This window comes from Gymnogyps californianus, chromosome 2, assembly GCF_018139145.2.
Source record: "Gymnogyps californianus isolate 813 chromosome 2, ASM1813914v2, whole genome shotgun sequence".
NCBI lineage: Eukaryota > Metazoa > Chordata > Aves > Accipitriformes > Cathartidae > Gymnogyps > Gymnogyps californianus.
The window spans coordinates 96,881,802-96,900,864 of NC_059472.1; the positions used below are offsets into that span (position 1 = coordinate 96,881,802).

Sequence of the window (19,063 nt, forward strand, 5' to 3'; positions counted from 1 at the left end):
AACGTTGCAGGGACCAGGTCACAAAAGCTAAGCACAACCTTTGCCGTCCTTGAGCGGAGATATGAAGGGTGTAATTGAATCTGAATGACTTTTTCCATCTAGAGACAGTCCTAGTAGGCTGAGTCCAGAGCGCACGGACAGGGAATTTTAAAGACTTTCCCATGTCGTAACTAGTGTTGTTCCTTTTCTGCATCCAACGCAGAGCCTCAAAGATGCTCTTTTAAAGCTTCCTCATGGTGCCCAAACCTGCTTCCAAGAGCTGACACTTTTAAAAGTATGTTCCTGTGTTGCGAAGAGGAAATTTGAAATCTTTAAATGCTTAGTATCGAACGGTACCTTTATTAAAAAAGATACGCCATTATTCCTGAACAAGTCCATGATTACCTAGTGAAAAATCTAGATATGAGTTTAACAAATGAATGCAGAAGTTGAGCAGAAAGAGAGCATGATTGGTTTTGTCAGTCATTCATTTTCATCTATTATATTATTTTTAAAATTCCGGTAGATTAGGGTTTCTAACTAGAATCATTTTCCCATTACAACTAATTGCCTTACCCTTATGGTACTGTTACTAGGTATAAGTCAAATGAAGACTATGTGTATGTTCGGGGGAGAGGGAGAGGGAAGTATATCTGTGAAGAATGTGGAATACGTTGCAAGAAACCCAGCATGCTGAAGAAGCATATTCGCACACATACAGATGTCCGTCCTTACCACTGCAATTACTGCAACTTTTCCTTCAAAACTAAAGGTAGGGGTACTTTTCTGTGTACATTTCTCCCCTTTTTTCTTTCTACTTTAAAGTATAATTCTTTTCTTCTCACATTTGGCGGTTCGTGAGATAAAGAAGTTGCCTCTCTGTGGAGTTTTATTGTGTAATGCTTCAAATATTTGTAGTTTCTGATTCCATTCTTTTCCTTTGTCTTCTGTATGTTTATTCAGATAATCACATCTTTATATGAATGAACTGTGTGGCATGCCACAGTGGGTGAGAAATTGGAGTGGAAGAGGGAAATCATATGAGAGTACGATGAAAGTTAGGTGAAGACAAGTGAGCCAGTTAGCTGCTCATCCTAGACAGGGATGGGAACACAGAATTTAAAGTCCCTAGCGGTGATCTTTTGGAGGTATGACATTGACATACATTGTACTCCTATTGGTGCTCCACTAATTGGGAAAGAAATTGGCCTTCATTAAATTACTATATTAAAATGTTTTTTATGCCCTTGAAGGACAAGGTTCACTTCCACTTGACCTTCTAAGACCCAAAGATGGACCCTACTTTTTAAAGCCTGTTTGCACCAGATACTTAAATGCATCCTAGTTTAAGTAGGCGGCGTATTAAACAGTGGTAGATCCAGGACTCAAAATAAGTGAAACAGGCAGGAGAAGTTCACAGCCAAAATACTTTCAGTGAAAAAATTCTAAGCAGTAAAATTTTTCTTGGCTTTGAACATCGTTTAGCAATAATCCCCCCCAGCTGTAACCTCAGAAACATTTGTATATTTAGTGGGTTCGAGACCACTCAGCAGCTGGGTGGAAAACTTCCAAGAAATAACCCAGTGCTGCAGAAGGTGGAATGGATAGTCTTTAGATGTGTCAAAACCTGTCGCTGCATCCTGACACACTGGGTCATCATGTTGCCTTTAACATGAAATGCTGGAGTGTGAACCCAATAAATTCTGATTATGGTTTTTGCAGAGTAGGCGTGCTGGCCAAGTTCAAGTAATTAAGTTCTGCCCTTTTGAAATTCTCCCTGGCTTCAGTTGTAGCAGATACTTGTATTCGCTTCCTCTTCTGCAGTTGCTATGCCCGGCTGTTGCCATTACTGCTGGCAGAGTCAGTCACGCAGTTGGGTGCTTGATGTTTGGTAAACCACCCTTCATGACAGGACAGTGTAGCCAGTAACTGCATGCGGTATGTGAAGCTGGGAAATTTGCTATTTGTGAGTCAATATAGTCATACAGCTTCACAACAATTATTTCAAAATGTGGGGTGAATTACTACCTTCATTTCAAAGCGGGAATAACTCCATAACCATAGAAGAATCACCATTTCACCCACTGTAATTTTTCCCATTGAAATACCTCAAAGAAACAGTTTTTTGAGAGACAATAGGAGGTTTAAGTATAAAGTGAGCAGTTACTTGTAATAACATACATTTCACAAATATCATAATTTACAGACCTCTGATCTACTCTTAACCTTTTCTTGATAATATTTGCCATATTTTCTTTTCAGAGGAGAAGGGGGAGAGCAGCCTGTGGGGCCTCTCAGCAGTTATGCATTCACTTATGAGATTCAGATCAAATATTTTCATGCTCTGATTTTGAATAAAATTGATGTTTGTTTAGGTCAGCAGTGAAAATTATTACACTAAAAATAGAATCCATCAAATACTAAAAGAGCTGCAAGATATGAACTTTAGTTTCACGTGATAGTTTTCTGTCAGCATGACTTTGAAGACTGAATCAGCCTTTTTTATACTTTGCCATAAACAAATGAGGGATCTTTTACACCAATGCAAAGCACATCATCATCTAGGATTTCCATCCTATTGTATTTTATCTCAATAAAGAACTTCGTGAAATGTAGCCAGAGAGCTCGTAGCATTCAGGATGGTGAATCTGCCGTAGCCCCTGACAGCTTGCATTGAGGGGCAAGCTTCTATCAAGTATGAAATCAAATTATGCAGGTGGTTATAAATGTAGCTGAATAAGATACATGTTGAGCGTATATTTGTATACATTTGTATAGTCACAGAGCAGTTAATTTTTTTCATTTTTTTCTTAAGGAAATTTAACAAAACATATGAAGTCAAAGGCACATAGCAAGAAATGCATGGATTTGGGAGTCTCAGTAGGCTTAATAGATGACCAGGATGGAGAAGAAGAATTTGGTAAGAAATTAAAATCTTCTTTCTTTACTACATTATTGTATTTATTTTGTCATCCCAGTTTCTTACCCTTTCTTTTCCAAAGCTTTTAAATTCTTGTACAGGGAAACGATAGAGATAAAAAATCTTAGAAGCTAGTCCAAGGGAGCAAGAAATACTGGAAAAACTTTCGCCAAAAGAACTGACAAGCATATGCTGAAGATAAATTGCTGCTGAATTTTTCACAAAGTATTATGCAGTTCAACTTTATCAGTTTCACAGATAAATATGACAAGACTGAAAATACCAGAAAAACAGCTGTTTGCCTAGAGAAAAAGATAGTCCAATGTAGTGTTTCTTGGAAAATAGTTGTGGATGAAATTGTCAAACTTTTGAGATGCACATTGCATAAAAATTGTATCACTAACATGCCACCCAAATCACAGATACGTTGCTGAGTGCTTTGCAAGGAGGCTAATCATCTTCCAGTGTAGAGTTCTGTCCTCCTTCACAAATAATTGGGCATAAATCAGCAGATAGAGATCATTTAGAAATTATGACCATTATTCATCTTGACCTGTTCTACTTCTCCGTTAGTGATGAGAGTGTTACCAAAATGAATGTGTTTGCTAATAATTGGAATTCTGCACTTCCCACATCCCGAGACGGCTCCGCTGAAGAGGAGATGAGATGGAGGACAGTCAAAGAGGGCCAAACTGGGTTCATGTGGGTTTTGCTCAGCATGATAAGAAAGATGTAGCTGTACCAGACGCAGTGAGATGGAGAACAGGATTGTGCATTAGGTCTGTTTCGGATCTCGGCGTGTCTCAGTGCGTTGGTGGCATTTCCTCCTTCCTCCCGTTTCTCAGCAGGGAGATGAGTTGTGTTGCCTTGCCTTGTTGTATTTTTCTTCTTTCAGTGGAATAGTTTATTAGTTTGCGGATGAGGTTTTGAGAAAAGAAAGCAGTGGGGATCTTTATTTAAACAGTAAAGGGCAAGAAAGATGAATGCACTTGCTCCCATATGACAACCGCTAGCAGAATAAGCGAATCAGCTTGAATCTAATTCTAAATAATGCTGGGAATATGACTCAGCTGGTATGATTCAGTAGTGCGCTAGGTACAAAGAAACCTGCATTTTCCCTTTTTGGCATTCTTCGATATATTTTTTTTTTTGGTAAGCTAAAAACGTGTCCCCCTTTGCGATTTGAGGTACCAAATAAATAACGCAGAAGATAAGCGGCAGTACAAATTACTGTCCTTTTCTCACAGATTAACAGTTTTCATTAACATTTTCAGCCTTCACATGACAGAAAAATCATCGCAACTTTTTTAAGCAATGTTCTGTAGCTTTCGACATTTTATTTAGTTTTATAAACTACAGCTGAACAGGTATTTCCATTTACTAGGAACTGAAAACATTTTATTGATTGATAAATCGATATTTCCAATTGCATACATTAAAAACTGCATTTGTGGTTATAATGTAATGGGAGATGTTTCAAATGTTAACAGAGTTATCAGTAACACCCAGTAGAAGTAAGCCATTTCAAACATCTGTTGAAAGATTGCTTTTCTTTGGCTCTAAGACTAATTGAGAGGGAGGGAGAGAGACTCTCTCTTTCTACGTACCATGTACAGGTGTGTGTAACCATAGTATAAATATATTATATATTCCCTGAAATACATTCTTTGTTTCAGCACAGTAATTACTTAATTAAATAAATATTCTATTTTGGAAAAAAGGCAAGACAAACATTCAACAGGATTTGCTACATAATCCATGAAATTCTTCCAGAAAATTAATTTTGAGACCGCAATGTTTTGGGGTTGTTCTTTAATTTTACTTTTCAGAATAGAGCAGGTAGCACTTCTTTCTTTAACTAAGAACTCCAAAACAAAAAACAACTTGGTGATAAAACCCCTACCTTTTCTAAACGATCTGGCTCAGGTACCCATAGCAAAACCAGCTGTGCATCACAAAGCTCAGCAGAAAAGTCCCATCCAAGAAGCAACGTAATTAAGCCCGTGATAAACATGCGTTTGCTGCAGCCAAACCAGTCTAGCCTCTCCAGTTGCTGCATAACATGGGGCATTTACAATTATCGATGTAAATTGAGTGAGTAACTGTACACTTTAAAAATGTGATTTCATCTCTCAGCTGACCTAGCCACACTTGAAGGTATTTCTCATGATAATTCAGAAACTTGCTTGTTGGCCCATTTTTAAGGCAAAGAGTCAGGAGGGAAAAAAAAGTGTGAAGTATTTGCATGCATGCTTTTTTAAATGTAGGTGGTTCTGTTGCCCTCTCCAAAATCCTGTACGTGCTAATTTTTTGGCTACATTTGAATGGGATTGGATCTATTTATTTTTTTGAGGTGTCTAGGCAGTCTCGGTTAACAAAGTGACTTCAGCCACCTCTTTGGCTGCCCTTTGCCCAGGGCAGCGCAGCAGAGCTTGCATTCGGGGCCAGCACCCCTCGTGCCAGGTCTGGGCTCTAGGGACAGCCCTGCCAGCAGTATATCACCCACAAAGGAAAACGTGATGGGCCTTGGGTATTGAGCTGCACTCGTGGCGTCACATCTTTGGCCCTTTCACCGCTCCTCCCTCTGACGTGTGTTGCTGACGGGTTTGCGTCATGTATCCTTTCGGTGCTTTAAAAAACGACATCTTTAAACGCGTACATTTTTTACTTCAGGAGTTACATGGTTGTTAAAAATGATCTCTCTCTTAGCGAGTGGTCTGCCCAGTCCCACCTCTTTCCTTAGTTGGAAGGCAATGTAAGATGCTGTAGACGAAGGTGCAGAAAATCTGATAAGAAATAATTATGACCTCAGGAAAAAAGTTTCTTCTTCCCATAGGCCGTGCGAGATTGGCCTGTTTCCTGACCTGTAGAATGTCTATCTGTCGGTCTGTAACTAATTTGTTATCTGAACATTTGGAATACTGCTTATTCTTATGGCAATAAAAATGTCTGCGCCTTTGCTTAAAATAACTAAGCTGTATGTCTTCCATCAGACTTTGAATTAGAGAATTAGCCAGAAATTTAACAAAGCCACCAACCTTTTATTTACTACGGAATTTGCTAGTTCTATTTTTATGTAGTTTTTTTAAAGCATAGGCAATCACAATTAGTTGAATATATAATTTTTTAGATTCATATGAGAAGTCAGTTTTGACCTGATAGCAGTACAGATTAATAGTGCATGCAGATTGAATAGGGAGTGCAAAATTGGGCACAATCGTGAATGCAGAGGTGCGCGTGCACACACACAGAGCCTGTTTTTCCAGTAATCTGAGAAGCTGAAATTTTGTTGTGCTGTAGCGTCTAGGGAAAAAAAGATGCTCTCTAGCTGTCTGAGACTGTATGTGATCAGAGCTTTTAACATAGCATTCTTTGTATTTGGACTTGTCATCATTGGGGTATTAGTAAATACTTTCTGGCCTGGCTTTTTGTATTCAAAACCATTCCCTCATCCATTTATCTTTCATCTTCTGCTCTGTGGAATGTTCTTATCACCAAAATACAGGGTTAAAATGTAAGGAATGTTAATATCTGAATTAAATTGTCAGACGAGGTGAACTGTTTAGTGTGACAGACTGCAACTGGGGATATCCTCTTTGGCCATGTTGACCCAACATTTTGCTATGCAGTCTTAAAAACAACAATAATTTGTCTTCAAATTAAAACAGTTATGAACTTTAAGGCTGTTATATTTGATATGTAAGCTAATGTATGAGTGGTATGGTATACCTGCGTAAACTTGCACAAGGTAGTTATTTACTAATGAAAGCAGTAGATGGGCAGAACTTACTTAAATGGTCTCTATGGAGAAATTTTATCCCAAAATAGTCATTACTTCACCAGTGAAAATATCTAATTGTAAGTTGCAGATATGTATTTATATATATATACACACACACATATATATTAAAAAAACTTTAATTTTTCTGCAGTATTAAATAAACCCTTCTAAAGATACAATGGTTCTAAGTTAATTAGCTGTATATTACTTATAGTAGATCTTAAGTGAGTTTCCATGGCTCTTCATTAGCTTAATCATGACTCAGTCTGTTTTCACTGCACCTACATTTAAGGAGTGAAAATAAATGAAAATCCTTGCAATAACATCCTCCTTTTGCAAATAGAATGGAAGGCTGGTTCTGTATAGCTTACAAGAAGTATTTTTTTTTTAATCTTTTTAATCAGCATCTAGTCTTCAACTAGCTGTACATTAAGCATGCTGGAGCCCTACACCTACAGCCTGGGAATAGACTACCTAGTGCTAGGGTTGATTTACCATATACAAGTTACTCAGGAAGGTTTAGGTGTAAATAACATCTTTAAACAGAGGTTACTCTTACTTTTTTGGTTAGTTTTACTTTGTTACTTTCCATACTCTTAGGAATGAAAGTCAAAAGCCCACAGGTTTTTTTTTCTCATCTTTGAGGAGCACTGGCTATTACTAGTCTGAATTTAACCCAGTAGGTGTCACTGTGAGTCCTGTTTGATGGCGATGAGCAGTGGACAGTAGCTGAGGCAAGACTGAAGTCAGTCAAGTAAAGCCTATGAACAGACTTAGAAAGACAGGAAAACAGCAAGTTTGGGTATAGATGCTAGCGTTATTTCACAGTACTTTGTTTTACCCTTTTTAAAATGTGTTTGAATGGTTGTGGAACCGTCTATTACAAGACTAATACAACAGGTGAAAGGCAAATCTAAGCTTGTAATTGTTTAGAAAAATCGTGCATTGATGCCATACAGACCTTACTTTCAAGTTTATGATAATATGATGACATATAATAATATTTCTGCCTTTATTGCCATAGTATATATTTTTTTCTTGAGTTTGATGGAGAATATATAATACAGAACAGATGCTTTATTTTTAAATGCCTTTATGTAGCTATTAATCCATAACTGAAGATACTTACACAATTTGAGGCGATAAACACTGCTTTATATTACTCAGGTGCTAAAAGCCAATAAATTTAGTAAATTTAAGTTTAGATGGGACTAGACAGTGAACAGACCAACAGATACTTAGGAAGCTATGTCTTTAATCTGTGTAAGTAGAGCTAATAGCAGTCCTCTGGTTATCTATGTAACTGTCTATTTGCCTAGGAACGTGTAAAACTTCAGCAGTCTGGACTTGTATTTTCAGGTCTTTCTTGTCTTCCTGCCAGTGAAAGAATGAAAATGAACATTTTGCTCTTTATGTGAAAATCTACCTAAATATGATTAAGTTATAACCAAATATGACTAAGTTATAAGCCGTTGAACTTTATCATTGGATTTGGTGCAGAAATTGCTAAGTCTGTAGCAGGGCCTGATAAGTCAGGTCATGTGATGGACTAATTGGTGATAATACTGCAATTAAAATTAAAAGCTGTAAGTTGAGATTCTGAAGAACCTTTCTTTTAGTACTTTGCAGTATGATGATAATTAGATGGCCATTGTTAAAACCATGTACAGTAAGGATTCCTTTAGGAAAAACTTTTAAAATAAAGAACTTTAAAGTACATAAAGAGACCTATTTCAGTTACCTAATTCATAGCATCACAACTGGAAAAAGCGGTTCATGGACTTATCAGCCCCAGGCACTTCACTAATGGACATATTAGGATGCTGATAAGTCCAGCTAATGCTATTGTGCTAAAGAACTTGAAGCTTTTTCTTTCCCTGCTTTGAGGTAAAATGTCAGTATAACAGAGCCTTAGCCAACAAGCTCGTCAACACCACAAACACAATACAGAGCTGATTAACTAACTGAGGACTGACAACAAAATAAATGAAGGACTAAGATGATTTTTGCCCATGATTTGTATACACTTACTTCAATACCTAGGGTAAAAACTCAGTTTTATTAAATGTAATTATAGCTGGCATGTGAGCAAAATCCCCAATCAAAAGTTGTGTCCATGTTTTTATTATACCTTTATTTCCAGCTGTTCCTAATTTTTGCAGAGTTCATGTCTGTAGCCAAAAGTTCCACTTCCACCTCTGAAGTCCAGGAAGAAAGAGTCTTGCTAAGGGTTTAAAAGAAAAGATTGCAGCAGTTGACAGAGGATGAGAGACATTCCCTACTCTTCCAAAAACACTCTTTGTAAAAAATTGAGACAGGCTTCAACAGTCTTTCTGTTAAAATGGTGAGAGTTACAAATTTGAAAGAGAAGTAGCTTTCATAAAGGCTTCACTTAATAGTGTGAAACTTTTTTCCTGTTTTCTTTTTTTTTAAAAAAACTGTGAACTTTCATGCCAAAAGCCATTTCCCCATATGCTAGTGGCCTTTAAATTTATGACACATCCTTCATTCTAAAATATCCCACACTGCTTTACAACTTCATACAAAGTTAAACACAGAAGTCATTTTGTTCCCTTTGGAAATTGAGTCAGTTCTAGTTATAATATATCAGCTACATAAGCATATGGTTATAATTGTGCATAGTTTAAGATAGGAAGTGAAGAATTAATTTTTCCCCAATTAAAACTGCAAGGGAACTTTAGTAGGCAGTGTACCATTACTAAAATGGATCGGGGCCAATACTACTTGGTTAACAAGACAGTGCCTGGAAAAGTCTTTCACCACAAGGAGTGGTCACAGCCTCAGCTCGATGCCTCATTAGGAGAAGACCCCTTCCACTGCTTAAAACTCCAGTATTGGGTCCTCTTGCAACTCCACTGATTTATAGCGATGCGTAATGGGATCACTAATTACGGAAGCTTGGGCACCTCTTGTTTCAGCAAACATGCACGCAGGTATAAAAGCCAGAGCAGAGCGTTCCTTTGTGCATTGCCAGAGCAAGCAAGTCAGGAATGGGGTTTTTTTTCATCTGATGTTTCGAAGCAGTGTGGGAGTAAGGGAACCACATTCATCGCTGTCACCTTGCCTACACTGCAGGCTCTGGCTCCAGGTAACCACACTTACACAGAAGCTGGCCAATGCACAAAGGGTGGAGGTAAACAGGGAAACAATAGAGGGAAACGATATCCCATGGAGTCCTGCATATAAGGAGTCTGTGTCCCATACACGGTTCCCCTTTCCATGGCTTTATTCTAGAAAGCCAAGACATATGCAGGAAATTTCTACCTAAGCAGCATTTGCTAGTAAATCCTGTAGTGTTTTTAAATGTTGATTTGAAAAAAGATAGTTTCTTACTATAAATCAGGGCATTGTTTGAGCATGTGTTTTCCTTGCTGTACAAATGTGACAATTCAGTCTAATCACTTCAGGTAGTTTCCCTTGCCATTGGAAACAGTCATTTGTGATTGACATCAAATCTCATAGAAAATGTGACTCATGTGGGAGGAAAAAAGAAAAGAAACAGTAGGATTTCCCAGAGAATAGTTATGTGATGTTGGTAAATAGACCAAAATTAAGAGGAAGTCCAGACTGAAACCCGAGACTTTGCAATGCCCCGTGCATTATTTAAAGAGTTGCAGGAAATGCATGGGTCACCCTTTAGATGTAACACATGAAGAAATCTTCAAGATCTGTTACAGTGGCATTGAGGGAAGGTATTTCCATTCAGAAATCAAACATATGTAAAGGTTCTAACATTTTAGATGTGTTTGCTTTGCAAATTAATGATGAAGATACACTATTTGTGTGAAGAGGAGAAATGACAGAAGTATAGAGAAAAAAAAAGTTGAATAACTCCATGTGGTTTTGTTAATAATATTTTTAACAATCCTACTTGCCATATTTTTGGAATGGACCTTACTGAATTAATTTTTCCACTAAAATGTATTTTCTTTTTTGAACAGCTTTGTCTGTAGATGAGAATTATAAATGAAGACTATTTAAAATTCTAAAAAATGTTTTTGTTAACATCATTCCAATGACCTGGAGGATTTGGGGTATTTTTAATAACATTTCAGTTTTATGCCTGCTGCAGTACATGTAGAAAATCTATAGTTTCCATATTTAGTTAATGTACAAATTACTGTGTAGGCAAAGAGGGGCAAAGTCATTATAGAGGGATTTTTTCAAAGAAGCTATTAGTCTCATTCCTAATTGCATTGCTCATTTGAAACCATAAAGGCTTATAATGGTGGGTAACTTATTGAGAGGTAGCTCAATTAAACCCATTTCTTCTACCTGGAGTTCAAGATGCTTATTTTGGTTTTGGTAATGTAGCAGCCTAAAGTATTAGTAGTACATTCAAATTCTTTTAAGGGTCTGATTTTTTTCAGAATCGTTCATTTTGATGGTAAGTTGTTGTGTAGATTTCCCTAGAACAGGATCTCTGAGATTTTAACTAACCAGCCATCATTGCTTTTGCAGAGCCAAATGATTTTTATGCTGATATTTTTTTTGGACAGCTCAGCAGACAGACCTTTAATCGAATATAAAATATTAGTGCATTCAAAGCATTTTTTCTTTTATAAAATATGATCCCAGACAGTCTGGCTTGGAATCAGATACAGCAGATGGGATTTTCTGTCTCTTTACTAAAGACGATTCTTTCTTTCCAAGTTATGATATAAAAGAAGGTGAAAAGCTGCAGTAGAGCTGTATTTTGTAGAGAAATTTACAACTAGACAGCAGTTTGGCTTTAAGACTTGAAGTCAGGAGGGCTTCTTCATGTGAACAAAGTTTCATGCATAGGTAAGTTTTGGTAGGATTAGGGCTTTCTTGCCTCCTAGGACATCGTGGGTGATTTGTTAATAAACCTTTCAAAACATTAGCAAAGTGAAGAAATCTGGTAAGGTCTAATTTTGGTCTCTTTTGCCTGTTAACGAGACAGATTCCTGACTAACAGCCTCCAGTCTTTCTGTTTGCATCCTTCAAAAACCTTTGCAGCAGTGATTCATATTAGGTACAAGGACACCCACTTGTGAGTCAGAACCAGCTAGAGAATATCCCACCGCTAAGGTTGGCAGACCAGCTTCGTATGTCGTCACTGGGAACTTAATGAACCGGGAATCTGCTCACTTCTCCCCAAGCCAAAGAGTGAAGGGTGACTTTGAGCAAATGGTTATAAATGGCTTAAAAGAAAACAGACAAATCCAGAAGGTTAAAAACAACACAGAAGCAGAAGATGAAAGATTATGTAGCTGTATAATTAAATATGTACGCTGGAAAATAAAAATGAAAATCTTCCCTGTTGCTTTGATGCAATGGGATGTGGTTTTTTGGTGTTTCTAGTTACTCTCTCCCACCTCCTTCCCAGTCAGTCCAGGACCTTCATTGGCTTACCTTCTAATTCCCACTTTTGCAGGTGAGAAGCAAAGATTTGGCTATGATCGGTCAGGATATGATGTGGAGGAGTCTGATGGTGCAGATGAAGATGAAAATGACAATGAAGATGATGATGAAGACAGCCAGGCCGAGTCAGTCCTATCCACAACCCCCTCGGTGACGGCCAGCCCCCAGCATCACCCCTCTCGACACAGCCTGCAGGATGCCGCCAGCACTGATGAGGACATCAGACTTCCAGACTGTTTTGCTGGGGTTCACACGGACTCTATGGATGGTCTGCCAAAAGCGCTGCTGACGAAGATGACCGTCCTTAGCGCGGTGCAGTCGGTTAGCAGGACCTCCAGGTCACCAGCAGAATTCACCCATCAGGAAGCACATGAGGATAGAGCCCAGGAGAGAGGAGCAGGTCCTCGCTGTGGTAGTGCGGCACTGGCAGACGTTGCTCCTACATCTCCAGGTCGCCAGATGTCTGTGGATTACCCGGATCCAGAAGCAGCTTTGGGCCACTCCTTAATATCAACTGCAGCTCTTACAAAGGTAGGAGTATCTGACTCCGGGGGAGAGAGCGGGATTTTAAATCCTCCTTTTAAAGATCTTTTTGGAGATTTTTCAAAGATCAAAACATTTGTCCTTCCCTTCATTCTTAGAGTTGTTGGCTGATGAGTCTATAAGAGAGTTGAAAGTAATCGAAGCACAGATGTGTAGGACTCCAGAAACAGCGATGTTGTAGGGGCACTGCTTTTCAAATTCTCTAGTTTTGATTGTATTCTCCTTGAAAGGATTAATTGTAACATGGTCGTTGCAGCTGAAGTTTGGAGCTGGTAGATTGTATTTCAAATAAGTAGGGATATAACAGATATGTAGGATGAACATATGGTGGTGGGTATGAAGTTTTCAGAGGAAAGTGATAGAATTCACAAGTCATTTCACTCTGAAATACGCTGATAGAATCATTGGTAATTCCCAAGGAAAATTAGTCTAGTCCCGAAGGTTTTTGCCTTATCACTATAAAAAAATCGTGCAATTGCTTATCTCTCCTCCAAATATGCTTAGTAGTAGAATTAGAAAGAGCACCAGATGTTCAAGGAAACTAGGAGATTGCCCTTGCACAATAACAAAAGGAGAGACTGAGTACAGAACTGAGACCTGAGTTCCCAGTGCTCTCAGTTTTTCTCCAAGCTGAAAGAACATTTTGATCAGAAAAGCATTGATTCTGCCCATGCCTATTCTAGGAGCCTATTCTCTTCAGAGCAGTGTGCAGAAAGATGAGGTCAGTCTGTGTGCAAGGCTGCAGGAGCGCTCAGGAATTTTGGTGACTATTGTCTTCAGAACTCTGCTGAGGAAATCACAGAGGGGAGCTGGCAGGTGTTAAGCCTTTTACGATTCAGTAATATTTTAAGGGACTGTAATGGGGACGGTACAAGTCACATACATGATTGACCGTAAGGATATCTCTTGAAAGTTTTGAATTCTTACTGCAGACCATGAAGGCATTGGAGCTTTCCAGAATAATGCTCAGAAAAATGCGATGCAAAATGTAGTTTAAATAAAGGAGTAATTACTGCCTTCTATGTGATGAATGCAATATTTACAAATAGTATATGCATGCAGTTATAGAAAAATGAGCAGCAGGAAATTTTCAAAAGCATAAATGGTAAGTAAAAATTTAATTCTAGTTTAAGTACTTATTGACTTGTTTTTTCTTTGAAAATCTGTACTACTGGATTTATTTTTTACAAAATTTAAGATAGTAAACTGTTGACAAGGAGAAACAGTAAAAATTATTGCTGCATTTCGTTGTTTGGCACAGGTTCATTCCTGCTTGTAAGAACTGTGAGTCCATGTGGCAAAGTAAATTGGAGCGATTTTGAAGTATGACAGAGAATAAAATGTAGTGGTCTCTGATCACTGTATATACCTGCCACAAAAGGGATAGGATCTTAATATTTGGATTTTGGGTTTCAGTTGTTGCCAATAGATACCAGAAGGACATTTGACTGAGTTTATTCTCTCATCGAACACAACCACTGAAGCCTCAAGGAAATAGGCACACAATTAAAAATGTTGAAAGGTCGTTCATTAATATAGCTCTAATAATTGTCTTATTATTAGAGCTATATTATTATATTAATATAATATATTAAAAAAAACAATAAGCATGTAAGTAATACAAGGCAGTAATTCCTTTCCAGACTACCTCCTCCTTTCCCAGACTAAAAGAAGTGGCAGCTGTGTGTCTGATGGTTAATCTACAGTCTGTTCCTATTGTGAATGGTTGTGGATCCCACTTCTTGCAATCGACACAAGGGGTCGAGACAGCTCAGGAAGGCTGTTGTATGTTCCTTCGAAAGCATCCATACCAGCTTGTCAGGATTTCTTGTGAGGTGTCAGACAGGACTTAATTCTGAGAAAGATGTTGGCTTCCTTCTCACACCCATCTTCCCATTTAGACTGGTAGGCACTGCATAGTCAATAAATCATATTCTCCTTTAACCAATACATTTCCTACCAGCAGTTTTCGAAAGCATTTCTGTTCGTGTTTCGGTTTTGTGCCTGCTCTAGAGATTTCTTGAGAGTTTGGTCAAAACCACAGAATTACCATTTAGGACTATATAAACTAAATAAGGTTGCACTACTCTTGTGTGTGTTATGAATATGCCTAAAACTAAAAGATACTGCGAGATTGCAATTGCAGTTTAAGACTTCTCGGTTTAGGAGTTTTTAGGAAAGGAGTTGCCAGCCTTGGTCGGTAACACAGGCTATACAAGAAGAAAAGGGAGCATATAAATACGATTATCACTCCAGATTTGAGCACCAAATCACGGCGAGCTGAGGCAGCAGTGGGATGTGGGTCCCACATTCTCACTCCAGTATCTGCCCATCACCTCCGCTTCTGCGGGCATTGTAGTTGTCATCTATCTCTTGTCATTTCTTATCGCCCGTCTTCCACATTAGAAGCACCTACAGACAAATGTGCCATGATGCTGCCTCTGCCTGCCAGAGGCTGTAATGGCTCTAGGAGAGGAACCCAGTGCATCAAAAATGCCAGCTTATGCTTATTTAACCTTCTTGCCTGAGGTGATTTCCACAGAAAACAGTTCTCCAAAGCCTTCTCACTCTTTAAAAAACACATACAAAGGATATTCAGCAATGTTTTCAAGTACTCGTGTTCAAGAGAAATTAGCCAGGGTAATTAGGAGAGGAAAATTCAATTAGTGGGCGAGGAAGGAGTTAGAAAAAGAAAGGAAGGAAATTAGTTCATTGTTCAAGCTGGGCCGTATATACTGTGAACCAGTTTGTTGTTGTTTTTTCTTAAGAGGGAGTGTGGGAAGCACTCCCAGCTACCTTGAGTTCTCATTTCACTCGAGGATAGCGGTGGCCGCCGCATTAACACGCCTGTGTTGTTCTCTCCCAGAGCACGCCCTCCGTCAGCTCTCCCTCCTCACCGGTGGACCGCAGCATGCAGACGACAGCACCGTCACCCTATGCCGAAATCCCAGAGGAGAAGCTGGCCGGGTGCCCGCAGCACACCGCCGAGCTGAGGGCTCCCCAGACTCACCTCTTCAGCCACCTCCCCTTGCACTCGCAGCGGCAAGCCAAGGCACCCTACGGCACGGTACCAGTCGGGGGGATTCAGGTGGTCCCCGCCGGCCTGGCCACCTACTCCACCTTCGTTCCCATCCAGGCGGGGCCGGTGCAGCTCACTATCCCTGCCGTTAGCGTGATTCACAGAACTACCAGCGCCCTCGGAGAGACGGGTGGCACGGCCGCCGGCGCCACCGCGAATCCCATGGGAGTCGCCGAGGTGAACAGCGTCGTGCCGTGCATTCCCATAGGCCAGGTGAGCGTGCCGGGCATCCAGGGTCTCGGCACGCCCAGCCTGCAGCCTCTGCCACCGCTGGGCATGGAGACAGTGAACATCTTGGGCCTGGCAAACACAAACATCGCCCCGCAGATGCGCCCTTCGGGAATTACCCTGAACGCCGTGGGCCTCCAGGTTTTGACCGCCGGCGCGGCCCCGCAGGGCAACCCCAGCCCACAGGCCCACATTCCCGGCTTGCAGATACTGAACATCGCCCTGCCGACCCTCATCCCCTCCGTCAGCCCTGTCGGCGCCGAGGGGCAAGGAGCCTCTGAGGCGCCCACCTCAGGCAGCAAAGCCTGCGAGGCCCAGCCGGAGCTGGCTCCCGTCGGCTTCCCCACGGCTGAGGTCGGCCAGGCCAGCAGGGCCGCTTCTCCTCAGGCGGCGGCCGGCAGCCAGCGGTACGGCGGGAAGAGCCATCCTGAGCCCGCCCCGCTGACCGACTATGAGCGACCGGACGGTCCGGGGAAAGAGGATCCCGGAAAGACTGACCTCGCGAACCCTGCCAAGCCAAAGCGCGACGTCCCTTCCCTCCAGGTGAAGAGGGCTGCCCCGGCAGAGCCCCGCTCCAAGGCGAATCCCGACGCGTTAACCAAGTCCCCGGTCCACAGAACTGTCTCCCCGGACAGACAGGTACACAGGCCAGCCGCCTTGCCCCGGCGGCAAAACACGGTGCAGTTTAGCGATGGCAGCAGTGACGATGAGGATAGACTTGTAATAGCAACCTAGTTTTTGTTTTTCATTGTGTTTTTATTTTTTGGGGGTTTTTTTTATAACACTTACAGGTTTCTTTGCAAACCTTCCTTTCCTTAAAGCACATTTTTCTGACACAAACCCATTACTAATCTTCGTGCAATCATGAACTCTTGACCAATAATTGTTGTTTCTTGTCAGCTCCAGCCATTTTTGTACATGTTGTATAGACGATTGTGCCTTTTTGGAGTTTTATGTTTAGAAACCTGTACAGATTGTTGAATATATATATATAAAATATATATATATAAAATATGTATATTAAAACCAGGTAGTTGCTTGTGTTTAGTAAGTAAACATCCTATGTCAGATAAATAAAGGATTAAATTATATGTTGCACTGTTAAATGTAAATTTTTATGGCTGTGGGACAAAGTTTCTGTGTACAGATCTAGTATGTAAAACTCCATATTTATTGTATCCATATTAGTCTTGGAAAAGGGTCTGTCCATCTTTCTCGTGTAAGACGGTAGCTTTACACTTAAAAGAGAAATACAGTATCTGTGTTATGAAATATTACAGTAAAATTTTGTTTACTGACTTTACCATTGCTTATGTTGTGCCTTCTTGATGCAGCCCGGTAGTTGGAGAGGCGCTTGACTCATTCCTTTTAGTACCCTTCCAGCTGCGCTCAGCTTGAAAGGATCCGGTGGTGGTGTATGCCCCTGTGGTTTCACCTGCCACGAGAGGGAGAGCACGCTCTTCAGGCTTACTTGGAGCAAAACCTTCCATTTCAAAACATCCGGTGATGGCAAAGTGGGGGGGGAGTCCTTCAGTTTTTTGTAGAGCGAGCATCCATCCACCTCATGTTTTTAACACTTCCTAACTAAAATTTGAAGACTTCCCTGAGGGAAAATAGCAAAAGGGTCAAGATGAAATATTTTTTTATTTGTAATCTTGAACTATAAAACCACTTTTTATTGACATTAAAATGTTGTTACGCAAGAAAGGAATAATTCTTTGTGTGTTCTTAATTGCAAAATCCGCCACACAGTTGGTGAAAATGCCACTACTGTAATGAGGATTTGGCATTACCAATTACCATCAACTTCTTATGAGACTGCATTTCAGGTGATCTTCGTTTACAGATAGACAAAGCCAATTTCTCCCTAAATGTGGCTTTGTCTTATTCATGCAGGGAAAAAAAAGGGACTAGAGGTCTTACACATAGAATTAATGTACCCTTGTATCAACAAACTCGTCATTATGAGCATGGTTGGATCCCAGAATAATGAAATTTAATAAAATTCTGTTTGCACATAGTGAAAAAAATTTAAAGTTACCAATAAATTTTTAAGGTGTTCAGCTACTGCAGGAGACAAGTCTCACATGTTACAGGGCTACGCATTCCTGAAAGTTTCAAATTGACCTGGGATTTGTGCTGTAATTTTTAAATAGAGTTGGTTTTCTGCTGTGTCCTTATATCACGTTCTTACAGAAGTTTTTAAAACCATTTTAACAACCAAATTCCAGTAGAAGACTGGAAGATGTAAATTAAAAGCGTGATCACTTTTATGGAAATAACAAGGATGAGCGCATATAAAACAACTGGAAGAAAAGGGTGAGAAGCAAATCCTGAAAAAAAAAATCAGGAGTGAACCTGAATGTGAGCTGTGCTGCGTTGTTCACAGATTAACTCCTGTACCCAGCTCAAAGAAGTAATTCATACCTTGCACTGCTTATATTCAAGAACAGCACTATCCTAGATCCATTTTTAACTTTACATCGGCTTTTGTACTATACTCACATTGTACTCATTACATTATTCCATTACGGTGTGTTGTAAAACTGTAGGCGATGTTGAGTGAGCTTTATTAACTTCCAGAAAGAGCACTTCAGTACCAGAAAATCATTTATATTACTGTGATTATCAGCCAATTGTACTAATCCAGCAATTAGAAACGCATGTACTAGAAAGGAGAAATTACTCTCGGCTCAGACATGAATGTTGGTGTAATTCCTTACTGTGCAGAGCCTCACTGAGGGCCCGAGCACCTGAACCACAAAGCACTCTCAACTCGCATTGAACTTAATGAGAGTTAAGAGTACTCGGCACCCCACAGCGTCGGACTTCAAATTTGTGAGTGTCTTATGTGCAACCACTGTGTAAAATGTCACTGTGCATTTGTATGTTCTTTTTATAAACATGTAGTGATGTCAGCGTGTCTTATATCATTATCATTTATACCAAACGTGAAATTACCTGAACCAGGCAAAGTTAAAAAGAAAAATTGCTGCATTACATATGGTTTGAGAGCCTGAAACTTTTGCTAGTAGAATCAGGTGAAGGTTTGTAGTTAATGAACTCAAGAAACTTTGCATCAGTTTTATCTTCTTTAAAATGGACACTTGCACTTACCAGTAAACTA

At 39.9% G+C, this 19,063-nt stretch overlaps 1 protein-coding gene across 2 annotated transcripts in view; it reads left to right on the top strand.

Annotated features, from left to right (window-relative positions):
- HIVEP1 (HIVEP zinc finger 1) overlaps positions 1-17,386 on the top strand; it is a 117,443-nt gene extending 100,057 nt beyond the window's left edge. For both annotated transcript variants that reach the window (XM_050891270.1, XM_050891271.1), the window contains 4 exons: positions 576-751; positions 2,795-2,899; positions 12,100-12,617; positions 15,496-17,386. In XM_050891270.1, coding sequence (XP_050747227.1) covers positions 576-751; positions 2,795-2,899; positions 12,100-12,617; positions 15,496-16,671 — 1,975 coding nt within the window. In that variant the 3' untranslated portion in view covers positions 16,672-17,386. The remainder of the gene's footprint in view (positions 1-575; positions 752-2,794; positions 2,900-12,099; positions 12,618-15,495) is intronic.
- Positions 17,387-19,063: the final 1,677 nt, after the last annotated feature.